The sequence below is a fragment of the Nesoenas mayeri genome (assembly GCF_963082525.1).
Source record: "Nesoenas mayeri genome assembly, chromosome: Z".
In the NCBI taxonomy this organism is placed as follows: Eukaryota; Metazoa; Chordata; class Aves; order Columbiformes; family Columbidae; genus Nesoenas; species Nesoenas mayeri.
In genome coordinates, this window is record NC_137542.1 from 69,542,990 (window position 1) to 69,560,250 (window position 17,261).

The 17,261-nt window shown below is 50.1% G+C and overlaps 2 protein-coding genes across 4 annotated transcripts in view; one reads left to right on the top strand and one right to left on the bottom strand.

Annotated features, from left to right (window-relative positions):
* Positions 1 to 13,391, top strand: part of UBAP2 (ubiquitin associated protein 2) — a 144,589-nt gene extending 131,198 nt beyond the window's left edge. For 2 of the 3 annotated variants that reach the window (XM_080362086.1, XM_080362087.1), the window contains exons 23-29: positions 5,085 to 5,163; positions 6,596 to 6,810; positions 8,152 to 8,251; positions 8,336 to 8,443; positions 9,920 to 9,987; positions 10,882 to 11,073; positions 12,315 to 13,391. In XM_080362086.1, coding sequence (XP_080218212.1) covers positions 5,085 to 5,163; positions 6,596 to 6,810; positions 8,152 to 8,251; positions 8,336 to 8,443; positions 9,920 to 9,987; positions 10,882 to 11,073; positions 12,315 to 12,410 — 858 coding nt within the window. In that variant the 3' untranslated portion in view covers positions 12,411 to 13,391. Of the gene's footprint in view, positions 1 to 5,084; positions 5,164 to 6,595; positions 6,811 to 8,151; positions 8,252 to 8,335; positions 8,444 to 9,919; positions 9,988 to 10,830; positions 11,074 to 12,314 lie in introns of all 3 variants that reach the window. The other variant, XM_080362085.1, reaches the window with a different exon arrangement.
* LOC308051613 (interferon-like) lies at positions 341 to 1,072 on the bottom strand (the record flags this gene model as incomplete). Its single annotated transcript, XM_080362172.1, has 1 exon — positions 341 to 1,072. One exon carries the CDS (start codon positions 1,070 to 1,072, stop codon positions 341 to 343), a length of 732 nt encoding a protein of 243 aa, XP_080218298.1.
* Positions 13,392 to 17,261: the final 3,870 nt, after the last annotated feature.

A 17,261-nucleotide genomic window follows, 5' to 3' on the forward strand; every position in this document is an offset into this window, starting at 1 on the left:
AGGTCTTTATTTTCCACAAGTGAATAAATAAATATGTATTTAAATAATATTTATACATAAATATATACATAAATACATACATAAATAAATACATAAATAAATAGAGCTTTGTGATAGATAGTAATTGGCGTGAGAGTCCCAGAGTGTCCACAGGGCCCTTCCCCTCCATCAGGAGAGGTCGCAGTCCAGACGGGCTCCATAACGCCGTGGGTGATCAGTACCACCTGTATCCCCATCGCGCGGCGGCTCTCCATGAGTGTGCGGCACAGCAGGTTCCTCCTCCTTCCCTTCCAGCAGAGGTGGGTGTGCGGCTGTTCTGCAGCCCGGACCCCCCCTGTGCTCACGCCCGTGTGGCCGTCGGCTCCTGTCTGGGAGCGGTGGGAGCGGTGCTGAGCGATCCCAGCCCGGGCTGCTGCGGCCTCTGCTCCGTCTGCAGCCGCTGGTGTTGGCTGGGAATGGGTGTTGGGCGCAGGCGGGTTTGGTGGAGGGCAGGAGCTGCTTGGCTCTCCACCTGCCCTAGGAGTTGGTCCATGTATTGGAAGCAGATGTGAGCTTGGAGGCGGACGTGGTCCCAGGCGCAGGCGCTGTGGTTGTGGGTGCGGAGGAAGTCCTGGATGTCCCTGAAGTATTTGTGGATGGTGAGCAGCAGGTTGCGGGGTCCTTGCCTTTTGAAGAGCATCCTGTTGGGTGTGAGGCAGTGCTGGAGCTGCTGGCTGTGGTGGTGGAGGCTGTTGAGGAGGTGTTCCCGTGCCTGGTTGCGCCAGCCTTGGGGGATGCTGTTGCTGCTGAGGATTTGCAAGAGGTGCTGGAGGACGGTGAGGGCGGCGGCGGGTTGTTGGGAGCGGGGGGTGTTGCGGAGGGTGTCGGGGAAGGAGGGCGCGTGCTGGTGGTGGCAGGGCTGTGTGGGGCTGGGAGCCATGGCCCGGAGGAGCTGGAGGCTGTCCCAGGGGAAGGTGGCGTGGCGGGGCCGCAGGTGGTGGCAGGCGGTGGCGGTGGCGAGAGCCGTGAGGAGGAGCAGGAGCGCCGGGGCGCCGTGCGGCAGGCGGGGCCGTGGGGTGTGGGGCGCAGCCATGGTGGGGCTGTGGGTGCTGCTGGGTGGTGCTGGGCAGGAGCCCGGTCAGGCTGGCTGGTGGTGCGGGTGGGCGCTGTGCTTGGGCTGCTGCTGTGTCCATGGCTTTATGTGGTGCCATGGCTTTCCTTTCATCATCTAAGCAGAATTTCCCGACTTCCATTTTCAGTTTCGCTTTCTGTTTGCTTTCTCCTCCCCGCATTGGTTGTTCTTGTCCCCGTGTGAGCGGATTGGCCCTGCCCTAGGGAAGAGGAGCTGTTTTCTGCCAGGGCTGCTGTCGGGGTGCGGGGAGCCTGGCCCCGCTGCTGCTGTGGGTCGGCGGGGATGTGAAAGTGCGGCTGAGCCTTTTGTGTCAGCTGTGCTGGGGATTCACTTCAGGGTTTCCTTTCCATCTGTTTTGGGAGTTGTGTTTCTTGGTTTCTATTTTCTAGAGTCTCTTCCTACCAACATCTAGTTTTCCTTTTTCATCCTCTGATGCTCTTTGCATAAATGAGCTAATGCACGTTTTCCTTATATTTCTGATTGACTAATATTTTCATGGGGTTTGGTTTTTTTTCTTTATAGCATCTGCAGCTTTGTTGTTGGAAGAGTGTTTCCTACATTCTGCAAATATCCCGCACAGTATTTTTGGGTTGCACTTGCTGAGGTGTTTGTGTTCCTTCCTAGAGCAAGGATCTTGTGGTTGTGCTGGTGTAAGAGGGGCTGTTGTGAGCATGGCGAAAGGTTTTGGAGCAGGGGGAAGGTGTGTGGTGTTGTCGGGCTGGGAGCCCTGGTCTTGTCAGGCAGCCTTGTGTTGGTGGGTGCTGTGCTTGGGGTGCTGGCACGTACAGGATGATGTGACGTCCCTGGGTGCTGTCACTGCGGGAGGTAGCTGACCTTGGAGGTCCATGGCTGCACCTTGTGTGTGTTGCTGTGGAGCAGTTGGTGCCACAAGGTGTTTTCAAGCAGCATCAAGGAGAGAGCAGCTGAGGGCAGCGAAACCTGTTGGGATGAATCCTGTGAGTGGTGTGCCGTGGGGGGCGGGTACAGCTGTTGAGAAGGGACAGGCAGGGCAGGAGCTGGCGCTGGCACTGCCTGTACCGGAGGGGCTGGAGTGCATGGAGCGATTGTCAATGGCAAAGCTGGGACCCTCTGGGTAAGGAATAAGGGTCATCAAGTGAGTCTGCTATAGGCCACCGAGCCAGGATGATGACACTGATCAGTTATCCTTTAATGAACTAAACGAAGCCTTCAGGTCCTTATGGGGCCTTCAAGTTGCCAGATGTCAAGTGAGGCTATCACACAGCTGGCACCAACAGGTCCAGAAAGCGTCTGGACAATAATGTCTTGCTGTAGGTACTAAGGGAACCGCTGGGAAATGTGACCTCCTAGATTTAATTCTCACTAACAGAGAGGGTCTTGTGAGGAAAAGCAGCAACTGGTGGCACTCTTAGCCACAATGACCACAAAGCATTCAGGTTCAATATCTTGGCTACTGGGTGGAAAACCGCCAACAAGACATATTTTTATGGTGTTTGTTTGTTTGTTTTTCTTTTTCTCTTTCGTATCTGCAGCTTTACTGCTGTAAGAAAATTTCCTCTTTCTGTAAATATCTGGCATAATATTTTTGGAGTTGTCTGTCATGCCCCCTGAGTTATTTGTTCCCAGTGTGGCATTATTTATAAATAAATGCATAAAGGCTGTAAGCAATTTTTCATCAACAATTCATGCAATGAGTGTGCTTTTTAGGTTTTGTGGTTTTGTCATTGTTTTTTGAATTTGTTGTAGGAATCAGGCAAGGTGAGGTGTTTGGGAGGCACGAGTGCGTGGGAATGTTTGTCTTGGAGGTGCCCGCCCACTTACATCTAGAAAGTGAAAGTGGGCAGAGTCTCAAGTGCAGTCGTCACTACTTCCTGGGAAGCTTCCAGCAGCAGGAGCCACCGCTGGCTGCTGATACCACGGCACAGGGAGTTTCCCTGGGGCTTGCGTGGGAGTTCTTTTTTTAATTAAGCTCAATTCATGTGTATGTTGATGCTGTAAAAATCTCAGTGTTACTGTGATGCTTTTTAATTAAAAAAAAAATACATGTTATTGTGTGTATTACATTTGGAAACTGTATATTTTCAGTTAGCCTGTTGCAGGCTGCCTGTGTAGCGGAGGACTTACAAATGCCTTAGCTGGTGTGTGCAGTACCTGGGAAGCTGCTTGATGGAGCTTAAATCTATTACAATAGATCACGTATTGTTTTTCAGTCTTTTCCATTCCCACTTTTTGAGTGTATTCCTGATATTTCAGTTTTGACATTCTCCTACACGCCTTCTGTAGGTCAGGAAATAGCCATGTTATCTGAAGAGCATAGTAGTGCCTCTTCTGATGTTTTCCTATGGGTTGGCATGAAATGCAAAGATAACTGGCTCGCACTCATATTTTCTAATAATTTCTTGGTCTGAATGTATGTGTGCATAGGGATATGCACTGCTGATGTGGTTTCCTTCTGCAGTGGGAATAATTGCATTTCTTATGCCCTGTTTGCATGCAGGTTTGATTGTATTTCGTCCAGTTTATACAGGGGATAATGCTAGTGTGTCGGTTCCAGTTCATATCCACCAAATCTTGTTCAAATCTCTTCTCCAAATCTGCTTTTTGTGGCGTTTTTGTTGGGAGCACTACTTTTGAGTGACTTACTAAGATTTTAATGTGAATTTGTTTGTGTTTTGTTAAGTGATTAATACTAGAGTCGACAGGGTGGAATTACCTGGGGAGGAAAGGATGATGAAGTATGCCACCATTTCAAGTTACAGGAAGCACCTGCAGTACTAAATCTTTCCTGGATTGTTTCATGTTTGGTGATGGAGGGCTTGGGTGTAGGACGCAGGAGGGTGATGCACAGAAGTGCATCAAGGGGGCAGTGCCATCAACTCAGAGAAAGAATTTGAGGTGCTGGGAGATTTGCAGAGATTGGTATGAGCGGGGATGTTTTCCTGCTGCTGGAGAATGTTTGGAAATGGATAAGTTTGTGGTTAAAGCAATAACTCTTGATGGACTGGAGGTGGTGAGGAGTAAAGGATAAGAATTTTGAGGAAAAATGCTTAGTAGAGTACCAGCCCCACATGTGGCGTTCAACCAGAGAGAGAAGGACAAAATGCTGAAGGCAAAACGCTGCTTTGGTTTTGCTGGCATGAGGACTGTCTTACCTTCCTGTAGAGGACTTGGAAGAGTGATCTGAGGTAGCAGTCTCCACGCTTTTTGTTTACAACCCCCATCACTAAAAAAGTTTGTGAGCACTTGCCCCAATGTATTTTTATTTCTAAATTATATACATACGCAACTGTACTAATATAAGACATATAAAATAAAATAAATTTAGAACAGCATGAGAGAAAGGTTAAACAGACACTTTTTTCTTTTATTTTATTTTTTTTTAATTTTCATTTTTTCATTATATGGAAACCATTTTCTTCACACATTCCAATGTATTGTCTTGCACACTCCACTTTGGAGACTACTGATCTGAGGTCTCCTGTAATGTGGTTTAAATAAATTTTCCAGTCATCAGGTAACAACTTTTATTTATTTTTTAAAATATTTTTGCTATTTTTCTGGCAGATGTTTCCACTTTTAGAAAACAGGGCATGTTATAGGGATAAAACCTTCAGACTACATCCCCTTTGGAGTTAGGTCCAGGTCTTTGCCCTTTGATGGTTTGCTGCTCTTCCAAGCAAAGTCTTGCTGGAAGATGACAGCTCAGAGCTGAGGACTGAGAGGGTAAAGCATCTAGTTCGTTGTCTATAACTTAGCATTAAGAGATTAAGTATTTGTATATAATATTAAAAATATCCATAAAGTAGGTTTATTTTGAAGTTGAGGATCCAGGTAAACCTTCAGCTCTGCTGTAAGTGATAAGTTCAGCTTCTGTGCAGGCTTCCTTTAATTCTTTCTTTTTAAATTTTCTTATGTGTATAACATAGGGTTTGTAAGAGCTGTCCAGCTCTGTGACAGTTTCAACTATTAACAAATGGTATTTTATCTTTCCAAGGATTACTACGGAATTACATTCCCTGCTCCTGCAACCTTGACAGGCAGAGATGGGAGCCTTGCTAACAACCCATACTCAGGTGAGTGCTATTTAAAGATAAGGATAGAGAGATGAGCTGGTTTCTAAATGCAGGTCATCCTGCTGTTGCTGAAATAGCAGTTATTTTTTGCCTTCTGTAAGCAATTAAATCCATCAGTCCAAACTAGTCAAACAAGAGCGAGCAATTCCCTCCCAAACCTGGCGTTAATGTTTCTTCATGGTTTTGGTCAATAGTTCATACGTAACTTCTTTGGGTACCCTTTGAGAATAAGTGCCAAATTGTTAAAAATGTAAATGGCCATGTCATCTAGTGCCCTTCCCAAGCACATACAGGTGCTTGGAAAATATTCAATACCTTAATCATTCTTCTCAAAATTCAGCTGGCTGGCTTTCCTTTTTTTGGCACTGGAACAGACTCCCCTCAGCAGCTCCTCATACTTTTTTACTGCTGTTTTAGCACTTGTGCATTCCCTGTGGGAGCTGCATCTAGCAGTATCTCCCTCACGGTTCCCAAATCTAATGGACTTCATTCCCAGAAGCGTGTGGTCTAAGAAGCCCTTATTCATTCCTGCTCTTGCTTTTCAGCATGCAAAAATGACATTAATGCCATCCAGGATTTTCAGCCAATGGTTTTCTTCCACTGCCATTGATTATAGCCTAAAACTGTAGGCAGAGGTGTTGTAATTCCTATAATGATGGTGCTAAGTGTTGTCATACTTCTTGGTAACCAGCATAAAGGAATACTGGTTGGGAATGTGATAGATGTGATTGATATATATCACCCCCCTAAAAAATAGGTTAACAAGCTGCTCTGTAGGCTGCTGGAAAATGCAAGTGTTTGTGAGTTTTCTGCTTCATAACCACTTCTCTTGGGAGGCTGCTTTTGGGTTAATAACAGAATTTCCCTTCTTCAATAAGGTGGCCCACGATGCAAGCCTTGCTTTCCCGGCCTTCAGCTACTGTCTCCAGAACTTTGGTGGTGTGAGGAACCAGACATCTAACCAGTCATGCTTGATAAACTGACATTGACAAAAATACGCCCATCACTGCCTGTAAATCCTAACTTGCTTGCAGCCCATGAAGCTTAGCTAATCAGTTTAACCTCCCAAAAAGTCACACTTTAACACAACAGCCATTTGCTCTTTATGCTATTTACCATACTTCTGCTTTAAGCATGTTTTATTTCAATCATTTGATAGTAATGAATCTGCTCAGACCATGTGAAGATAGGTAAGTATTGGCATCTCCATTTTGTCAATGGATTAGCCATGGAATGGAGTTCTGTGCCACGAACAGGCAATGGCCCTGTGGCCATCAGGAGCAGAGACCAGGAGAGCGCTTCCCATGAACAAATGCAGGCTTTCTAGTGTAGGATGTGCTCTCTTCTGTAGCTGTCTGCTTGTATTTAGAGGATTTGAATCCACTTTTGGAGTGGCTTTGATAGCTTTTCTGATCAGTTCTTTCTTTCACAGGTGACGTAACAAAATTTGGCCGTGGGGATTCTGCCTCTCCTGCTCCTGCTACCACACTCGCCCAGCCGCAGCAGAACCAGACGCAGACTCACCATACAACTCAGCAGCCCTTCCTCAACCCCACCCTGCCCCCGGGGTACAGCTACACCGGGTTACCTTATTATGCTGGTGTGCCCGGCGTACCCAGTGCATTCCAGTATGGGCCAACCATGTTTGTAAGTGTGACAGCCTAAACTGTAACCCTCTCTTCATGCCTCTGGTTTTGGTCTCTCCAGCACAAACCTTCTTACATCATGCAGTCACAATGTGGTTTGGGTTGGAGGGGACCTTCAAAGATCATCTAGTCCAACTACCTTGCCATGGGCAGGGTCATCTTTCACTAAATCAGGCTGCTCAAAGCCCTGTCCAGCCTGGCCTTGAACACTTCTAATGATGGGGCACCCACAACTTTTCTGGGGAACCTGTTCCAGTGTTTTGCCACCCTTGTAAAAAATTTCTTCCCTATGTCCAAACTAAATCTACGTTTCTTCAGTTTAAAACTGTGGCTCTTTGTTCTATCACTATAGGGCCTGGTAAAAAGTTTTTCTCCATTTTCTTTTAAGCCCCTTTTAAGTACTGAAAGATCACAATAAGATCTTTCCAGAGCCTTCTCTTCCCCAGGCTGAACACTCCCAGCTCTCTCAGCCTGTCCCCACAGCAGAGCTGTTCCAGCCCTCGGATCATTTCTGTGGCTCTTCTGGCCCCTCTCCAACAGGTCCATGTGTGTCCTGTGCCGAGGGCTCCAGAGCTGGACGCAGGACTCCAGGTGGGGTCTCACCAGAATGGACTAGTGTCATCATCCCCTGTCTGCAAGGGATCTCCAAAAACATGCAAGCAGGAGAAAATAGCTGCAGTCCCTTCTCCAAGGAAATGGGAAATTTAAAAGGCCGGAGCTCCTGAGCTGCTGCACATGTTACTGTGAACAGCAGACAGCTGCAGCTCATGGAATCCCTGTTCTGAAAGCCCTTACTGGTCTCTGGAGAGTCAAGGGGAGACCCAAAGTGGAGTCAGCAAGCTGAGAGTGCATGGGAAATCCCATTGAGGGTGGAGGAAACCCCATTAAGTCAGAGACTAGGGCTGGTAGTCTCAGGAGGAGGAAAGTTATTTGGGAAGAGGTGATACTCCAATGAGTCTGGTTTAGGGCCCTGTAGGACAGTGTTTTATGAAATAGCCTCAGGCAGAAGTTAGCATTTCATTTCATTCTGGAGGGAGAGCAGTATGGCTGCTCCTTGAGTTTGTTAGTAAGAATTTTCTGTTTAGAGTCAGTGTATGAAAGAAATACGCAGCCTGTTCTCAGACAAGGTTGCACTGCAGTCAGAGGGGTGGCTGTAGCAGAAAAACTGAGCCTTGTACGAAGCCGCTGCAGCAGGTTACTGCTGGAAGCAGGAGTGCCATGTCCCATGCCATCCCAGTGCTCCCAGCTCCAGAGGTGCCGTCCCCACTAGATGGCAGATGGAGTTTGTGTTTTGCGTGCTGTTCCCCATTCAGAGCGCCTTTTGTTCCCTTCCTTTGTCCAGGTACCTCCAGCATCTGCTAAACAGCATGGAGTCAACCTGAACACCACCTCGACTCCTTTCCAGCAGGCGAGTGGCTACGGGCAGCACGGCTATGGGGCAGGTATGCTTACGACTGTGCTTTTCACCTGAGCATCTGCAGAGCTGCTTGCACACTGTAACACCTTGTCTTGTACCACACCGGCAGGCTATGATGACTTAACGCAGGGAACGGCAGCTGGAGATTACAGCAAAGGAGGCTACAGTGGATCATCTCAAGCACAAAACAAATCTGCTGGCACTGGACCTGGGAAAGGTAACACATGAGACTCGAAGGTGCTCTTGAGTGGGCTTTAGTAGGGTGAATTCCCAGTATTGCCAGTGCTGTGCAGCCAACACAGCAGCCAGCTCTGAACGGGGTCAAGATCCAAGCTGTTTCTCCATCTCCCGTGTATAAAATGCTTTTTTAAAGGCTCGAATATTCCTTGTAAACCTCATGGCTGAACTTTGCATCAGGATTTGTTTGGCTGATGCGCAGCTTTGCCCACAGTTATACATGGGAGAAATGGTGAGTTTTTTCATGTGCCGAAGTTTTCTTTCAAGAAGAGTAGCGGTTGTGCAGCAGTGCCATGTTTTTGAAGCCTAGGCAGTTGTATGCTGCTGCTGAAACGGTCCTCTGCCAAATGATGACTAGATTTTGAGTTTCTTGGTAGACACCTGGAATATCCATGTGTTAGGAGCGAGCAGGGCAGTTCACACACCTTTGAGCTGTTGTTTCAGCTACTGTCTGTCCACCCCGTAACTCATCACATTGTTTCGTGCCTGAAGATGTTTCCTTTGTGACTGTAAAGGCTGAAGGATTTATACAGCTTATATGAAAGCTTTAATCTGCACACGCTAGTTAGATCTGAACTGCTTAGCACTAACTAGTTCATCCTTGGGCTTAAGCAAATTTGTTGTGCATTTCAAACTCCACCTGGACCGTCTTCAGCCAAGAGCCTATCACACTGTCCTCTGTGGAGGAGTGATCCAAAAAGAAGCAGTGTCCTAGCAAGGGCACAACCTCAGAGCAGTGCACACCTTCCGAGTCCAGTCCTCTGATTCACTAGCCAAAGGAACCACTGGTTTTATGCTGATCCAAGTTAAATAATTAGAGCCAGTATTTATAAGACTGAACAAGTGGCTGGTTTGAGAGTCACCTAGCTGGTGAGTGTTTGAGACTCTTGCGGCACCAGCTGGTCCAGGTGGAATGCAGGCTGAATCAGTGACGTTAATTCTCTCAGGGCAGAGGAACATTGCAGACCTCACCCTTCTGCTAATGGACAAGGGCTCAAATGTGTAGCAGATGCTGAATCTCATTGCTCAGCTCGCTACTGCAAAGCTCTTGAATGCTGCAGTAGAGCCAAATGTGTCCCTAATCCTAGGGCAAAGCTGGCTTTTTGTGAGCTTAAATGAGTGTTTGGTGCAGCCAGCTGCTGCCTGGTCAAGTGCATTTGAATCCAGGTGGTAACAGCTGGGTCATGGATGCAGCTGAATTTATCCCAGCGGGCTGTTTACCCACTTTGCAGCAGAAGTAAGGGACCAAGCCCCTTCCTCTGTTCCCATGTGGGATGCTGTGGGTCTGAGAGTGCCGAGAACCCGCTGGGGCTGGCCAGCAGTGGGGCTTCTGCTGCAGCAGCTGCCGATGAAGGTGCATCCACTGAGGCTGCCAGTGGTGCTGGGAGCAAAGCCCAGGGCTCACACCTGGTGGTGGTTGATTTTCTCATTGTTGGTGGCTTTTTTTGTTTTCCAGGTGTTTCTGTGACCTCAAGTAACACAGGTGTGCCTGATATCAGTGGCTCAGTCTATAACAAGACTCAGGTGAGCAGCACTGGACCTTCCTCTCCCTCAAGGCCTGAGGCAGATGGCCCCACCTGTTCCCCGGCCCATGGGCTGGTTGGAGCGGAGTTTCACCCTCTGTCCCACCGCTCTGCCGTGTCAGCTCCCCGCGGCAGCTGCTGGCACAGGCACAGCACTCTGCACTGCCCATGCGTGCAGATGAATGCGATGGCGCTGATGTTTTTAGTCCAAATAGCCCCCAGAGCAGGTGAGTCAGGAGGCCGTTCACTATTCACCAGACACCAGTCAGTAGTGCTCACCCCTAACACTCAAGGGTCCCTGTCCCACGCTCTGCTGTGGCTGTTGTTCAGCGTGCAGCTTCTCAGGGAAAGCAGAAAGCGCTTTGACAAGCTGTGGTGGGCTATGGGCTTAAGTCTAGCTCTTATTTTCCCATCCTTGCACCCTCAGTCAGGAGAAGTAGTGTCTGGCTATTGTCTGTGCTTACAGGCAGGAAGCCAGCTCTCAGCTACACGTTCAGTGTTAGAGGTCAAGCTTTGGCCAGGGCAAGGAAAATCTTACTGCAAGTTCTTCTTGCTTCTTTGTTGGGCTGCCTTGGGTAGGTCAAGTAATTCCAGGCAGTGTGTGAAGGACTGAGTTCAGGCAGCTGCTGCTGTCCCATGTCCTATTGAGTAAAAGAAGGTCAGGGTAAAAATGAACCAAATAACTGTGGAAATAAAATGAAATGTCAGGGGCATTAGTGCAGAAATATGGGTAAGAACAGGAGCTGAAACTTATTTGCTGAAGTGCTCGCAGGTATTGGATGTGACTTGGCGAAAGGTTCAGGTGATGTGTGTTTGGGCCACTCTTGTTCTCGTTTGGTCACAGTGGGGCTTCTCACACCAGTCTCTGACGCTGTCCCCCTCGCCTCCCGTGCAGACGTTTGACAAGCAGGGATTCCACGCTGGCACGCCGCCTCCTTTCAGCCTGCCCTCTGCTCTCGGATCCACTGGGCCCCTGAACCCTGGTGCTGCCCCGGGTTATGCTCCAGCCCCGTTCCTTCATATCCTGCCCGCACATCAGCAGCCTCATTCCCAGATGCTGCACCACCATCTTCAGCAAGATGGGCAGGTGAGTTGTCCCCTTTCACTTGTACAGCATGCCTGAGGGCAGATTGCTCCTTGGGAAAGGGCCTTGACAGTCACTGCGGGCTGACAGACTTGATGCCATTGACCAACTTGGGACAGAAACCTCATGAAGTTCAGAAGGGTGAAGCTGCAGAGTCTGGCCCCTGCCAGGAACAACCCCCTGCACCAGTATTTGCTGGTGGCCAAAGCAGCTTGGCAGTAAAGGCCCTGGGCAACGTGGTGGACACCAAGTTGACCGTGAGGCAGCAATGTGTCCTTGCCACAGAGAAGGGCAATGGTGTCCTGGGCTGCATTAGGCACAGTATTGCTGGCAGGGCAAGGGAGCTGCTCGGCACTGGTGAAGCCACATCTGAAGTCCTGTGTGCAGTGCTGGGCTGCCCAGTAACAGGACAGGCATGGGTGTACCGGAGAGTGCAACAAAGAGCCACAAGGATGATGAAGGGAATGAATCATCTCTTCTTTGAGGAAAGGCTGAAAGAGATGGGAATGCTCAGCCTGGAGAAGAGCAGGCTCAGGGGGATCTTACCAGTGTGTATAAATACTTGTGAGGGTGTAAAGTGGAGGAGCTGGGCTCATTTTGGCAGTGCTCAGTGGCAATGGGCACAGACTGAAGCACAGGAGGTTCTGTCTGAGCATCAGGAAACACTTTTTTACCAGGATGGTGACCCAGCACTGGCACAGGTTGCCCAGGGAGGTTGTGGTGTCCGTGTCCTTGGAGCTGCCTGGACATGGTCCTGGGCAGCTGGCTCTAGGTGACCCTGCTTTAGCAGAGGGTTGAACAGGGTGCCTCAAGAGGTCCCTGCCAGCCTCGGCCAGACCTTGCAGGTCGCACGTTGGCTCCGATTCAGTTTCACCAGCCCTTGCGTTTCCTCCCTGAAAGAAGTGTTCTGCCTTAGTCCAGAAATAGGAAATGACTTCTGCCTCCCAGTGTGTGACATCCTTGGCTAGTGCACCACCTCAGTGCACCCTGAGAGACCTCCTTGGCTGTCCCCAGTCCTGCTCCGCTCTTTCCTTGTGCTTCAGCCTGTCTCGGGTGGGGGGCAGTGGGATGGTGCATCCCTGCACTCCAGTTTGTGATCTCCGTGGCCATTGGTTCTGGATCACAAGGCACGGAGATGTTACAGAGCAGAAACACGTCTGTTCTGGGGGAGCATCGCTGCCTTGGTGGGTGGCAGCTCATCTATTGGGAGTGGTGGTGCTCATGTCTCCTTTTCTGATTTCTAGGGTGGATCTGGCCAACGCAACCAACCCAGCACCATGCAGCAAAAGTCTCAGGCTACCAAAACCGCCTATGGCACTTCTCCATACTGGACAAACTAAATCTGAAACCAGGGAGGGGGGAGAGAATGGAAGGAGAGGAGGAGAAGGAGAGAAAAAATTAAAAAATAAATAAAAAGATAATAAAGGAGAAAAAGAATAAAAGCTGTATCCCATTCCTGGAATTATTAGGAGAAGAAGTAACTGCTCAGCCAAACGTCTGTGCGGGGAGAACTGCAGCCAGTCAGCCATCCTCTGTGTGACTCACCCGCTTCCTCTTTGAGTTGCTGTTGTATGTAATATATTTATGTATGTATTTGTAAATGTAATAGAGCCTAAATGTGGGTTTATGCATCTTGCAGCCTGTTCTATTTTCTTTGTAGGAAAACTAATTATTCATTTCCCATCTGAACCAGGGCATCCTTCCTTGTTTTTTTGAGCTCTATGGGCTTTATACCTTTGTCAAAGACAAACTGCGCCTTCTTTTGGAGCCAGAGCCCATGTATTTAATGCAGTTCTAAATTCAGGCAAATAAGGAGGCCTGGTCCACCCACTCGAAAAAAGAATCAAGGTGTCCTCTGTTTTGATTTCTGCCTCCAGCCCCCAATATAGCTGTTACTTTAAAGGTTTGTGGGCCTTCCCCTTTCTTTCGTTTCCCCCTCACTTTTGCTGTGGAAGATGAGCTCTCCTGGGCAGTTTGGGCACTGTGGCCATGAGCTACAGCCTCACCTTTTCAATTCTTGAATAATAATAATAAAGACAGGGTTTTCTTTTCTGTTCGTGTTGTTTTTTGTTTTTTTTTTCTTTTTTTGTTTCTCTACCAGGAGTCTTGGGGTGGCTCCTTGTGTCCTGGAACCTCCTTTTCATCATTAGAAGCAAAAACTATGTAGCGGTTTCTTAAAAGTATAAGCTGTGTCTTGTACCTCTTTCTGCCCTGAGCCGCCCTGCGCAGGAAAGCCAGAGCTGCTGGATGGAAACTTCACCTGTCCCTCCCCCTTTTTTTAAAACAAAGACCCTGGAGCGAACTGCTGGCTGTCCTTGTCCTGCACCAGTGCAGTGAATGTCCTAGGAGTTTCATTTCTTTCTAGCCCTTCCTCCACCTAATAAAGATCTGAACATACCGCTGGTGTTTGTCTGCATTTTCAAAGGCTGCAGGAGCGGCTTTGCCTTTCCAGCCTCTCCCTCTGCCCCGCTCCTGCGGCAGCTCGGCCGGGGCCGAGAGCGGCACACGGGGCCGCAGGGAACACGCACCGGGAGCCGCACGCTGCCCGTGTCCAGCACCACCACGGGGCACTGCGCCCGCGTCCCTAACCTGGCTCAGCGCTGGGGCTCCCGAGGGACAGGTCCTGAGCATCCCGGGCCCTCGCGGCAGCCGCGGTGGGTAAAGGTGAAGCCCTATGTGTCTGCACAACAGGTGAGGTCTTTTTTTTTGCATGTCTTAGTTCTGTTTCAAGACCCACACAAAAAAAATCTACTGTGAGAGCCATTTTCTTTCTTACGGTCACACTGGGAGCAGCTGTGAGCCCCAGCTGGCCTGGAACAAGTGTGTGTGTGTGTGTGTGTCAGCTCCCCTTGCCTCCCCGCAGCACAGCGTGACCTGCACTGGCTTCCTCTGCCCCAGGCTGAGTCCTGCTGCTGCCCGAGCTCCAGCAGCTGCTGCGAGCCCCGGCAGCTGCTGTCCCACTGCCTGAATATCAAGGATGGCAGAGGTGTTTCTGCAGGCTGGGGACTTGCTGCCACTTCGCACAAGCGCAGCACCAGCAGCTGAGCCTGCAGGGCTCACGGCACCTTGTTTACTCACACAGCTGCTGCTGCACAGGTTTTCTTAGGAAAAATCTCCCCGAAAGGGATCCATGCACACTTTGTTTCGTGTTTGTAGAAATGCACTGTTTCCCCACAGAGTTAGGGCGGCCCTTGCTTGTGTGTCAGGGTCCAGAAGCAGCTGCAGGCGGCAAAAGGCAAGAGCAGGAGTCAGTGCTGGGGCACGGCCGCCCCTGAGCCGCGCGTTTGCTGCGGACAGCGAGGAGGCTCCAGCACAAGCACCAGCCAGCGCTGCCCCAGCCGCCCAACTGCCCTCAGCAGCTGGGGGTGCAGAACGGCAGCGCTGCCACGCGGTCCCTGCAGTACAGCATCCTCCCAGCACCAGCACCTTCGCCACTGCCCGCAGGCAGCACGGTGAAGGAGCTGCGTGCAACCTCCTCTCCAAGCGACAACAAACAGGTTCTTCACCCATTCCCTTGTGCTGTTGGTTCCAGCTGGGGTGTTCTGCAGCAATTTCCTCCCTAATTCCCCTTTCCACAGGCTGAGGGCAGAGATGAGGCTGTTTGGCTGCACTTGGCCATCAAGAGAAAGGAGAAGCAAACAACAACAACAGAAACCCACCTGCCTCTGGCACCACAGCTTCTGCTGGGTGCAGCAGCTGCGGGCACCTTGGTGCTGCAGGAGCCAGAAGCAGCCCTGCTGCCAGTCCCCCCCCTGCACACAGCGCTGCAATCCGCCACCGCTCCCGCGGTGAAGCAGAAGCGCTCAGGCCACCAGCACCTTTGACTCAGCAGCTGCTGCCCTGCGAATGATGCCGAGTGCAGCCAACGCAGCTCCTGCGCACTTGTCCTGCTAAACGGAGCTTGACAGCAGCAGCGAGGCACCGCGTAAAACAAACCTCCCCCAGCTCGAGCTTGCAGGGACCGTCCTGGGACAAGCGGAGGTGGCGGTGATGACCACACTTCCTCCGCCAGGCTCCTGCACGAGGTCTCATGTCCCACCGCCTTGTCTGGCCATTTTAGGATCCTGCCCCACCAGGGACCAGCCAACAGCACCCACCTCCCCCTGCAGCCACACCAGACCAGGGGACACCCACCTCCTGGGCCCCCCTTTCTGACTTAGGAAGACTAAATACAGGGTGTTTCAAAAAGTTGGCCCCACCATCTTACAGTCACACAAAAATCGACAGTTTAATGAATTATTAAGTACTAGCAGTCTTTTTATAAGTGCTCTATGTTCCCTCTACCTGCTGCATATGCAAGACTGGCCTTCATGGGCGGTTTGTGGTTGCAGATACAGTGACTCCTAACTAGGTCCATCTTTTTTGAAACGCTGTGTAACAGCAGAGCCTGAATCCTTTTCTGAATCAGTTCGTTCTTTAGTCTTGGGTTCAGGCAGCTGTCAAACAGCAGCTTTATTTTCCAATAGCCTAATAGATACTTACATATAGGGATTGATAGGGGAGCAGCACTGGCTTTGTGAACAGCTGTTACTCAAAGCTTTAAATAACCCATGCGAACAAACCAGCTCCATTAACAGGGAAGTAACATACAGGGCTATTTTCATTTCACATTTTTATTAGTAGACAGATGTGCAGAAAAGACAAAAATATAACTACTGAAGGGGAAGACAAACACAAAAATGCACCAGTTAATTATTTCTGGTAAATTATACTGAAAGGAAAAAAAAAAAAAAAGGGAAAAGGAAAACATCTGGGATTTCAGCTAAGAAAACTACTAAGAAATCTAGTGTACCCTGCTGGTTTCAGAATGGTTGAAAACTGCATTTGAAGGGGCTTGTAGTTGCAAATGTAAACAGTAATATTGGCTGAGACAGGGGGGTAAGAAAAAGACAGAATACGTGGAGCAGGTAAACGTTTTTCTGCAATCAGTTACAAAAAATGTTCATACTTCAGTTTGTATCTCAGAAAAGGAAACCAGCAAGTCAACAAGCCATGACACTGCACAGGACAGCGGGGCAGAGGAATTAGTCTGGTTAATGTAGGAGCTCTCAAAATAGGTTGCCTTTTGTCTTTAAAACAACAAAAAAACAACAAACCAAACCAAAAGTGACAGAAGAGCCATGGTAATCCATCTTACAACACCAAGCTTGAAAAATACAAGTCACTGGAGAGTATACAGTGGAGATGGTCAAAAGTACAAGGGAAATCCCGAAAAACGCAGTATCCTCATTTCAAACCAAGTCATCCGCACAGCCAGTGGTACCACACTCTGTTCCTCCCCAAAACAGCCCCCGAAAACCAGAGGTCGGTGTCCCCATCCTGGAACAGCCCCCAGACCAGCCCCACGGTGTCGGGGCCCGTTTGCCAATGCTGTCGCTGCCCTGGCAGGGCTGGGGGTCACCTCAAAAAGCACCAGGGGCCCAGTCAGTCCCTGGTGAGGAGGGGGCGATGCAGCCCATGTGGGGACACAGCAGGAGGGGCTGAGCTGTGTCCCCATGTCACTCACAGGCCAGGGGCAGCGTCACAGGGGCACTGGGGATGAGACCTCACCTGTGTGACCCACCCACAGCACACCCTGGGGGGAAACGAGCAGGGACTGCCCCTGTGGCAGCAAAGTGCCGTCAGGCAAGGATCTGAAGACCCCACCAGCCTTCCTCCCCTCCCGCTGGCTGCCTTGCCCTCCTCTCCCTCCAGGCAGAGCTTGTTCCTGCTCCCACTGGGGACACAACCCCAGGGCTGATCACAGAACCAAGTTTCCTCCCAACAAAACACCCCCGGAGGCACCACAGCTGGAGACGTACCCTTGAAAAGCCTGAGATACAAGGAGGGGAGGCACAAATACACACCTGCAGCTCTTCTCAGGGCAGCTGTGGGGATGGAGGGCAGGAGGGCAGGGCTGGCTGCTCACCGAGGGACCACACGGGACATGAACTGGGGCCATTGCCCCACGGCCAAACGAGCAGAGCGCACTGCGATGGGGCAGGTGTCCGCGCAAGGACGGAGGCTCAGCAGAGACAAGCATGCAGGATCCCCTTTGCCCACGAGGGAGGGCCCTGAGCTCTGCCAGGGCTCCCCAAAAAAAAAAAACACATGCAGGAGGCCAAGCTGGGTGCACCCGCTGCAGCAAGCTGCTGGATAAACAGCCCATCAGACCTGCACTGGCCTCCAGCCCGCGAGCACCACGCACCGGC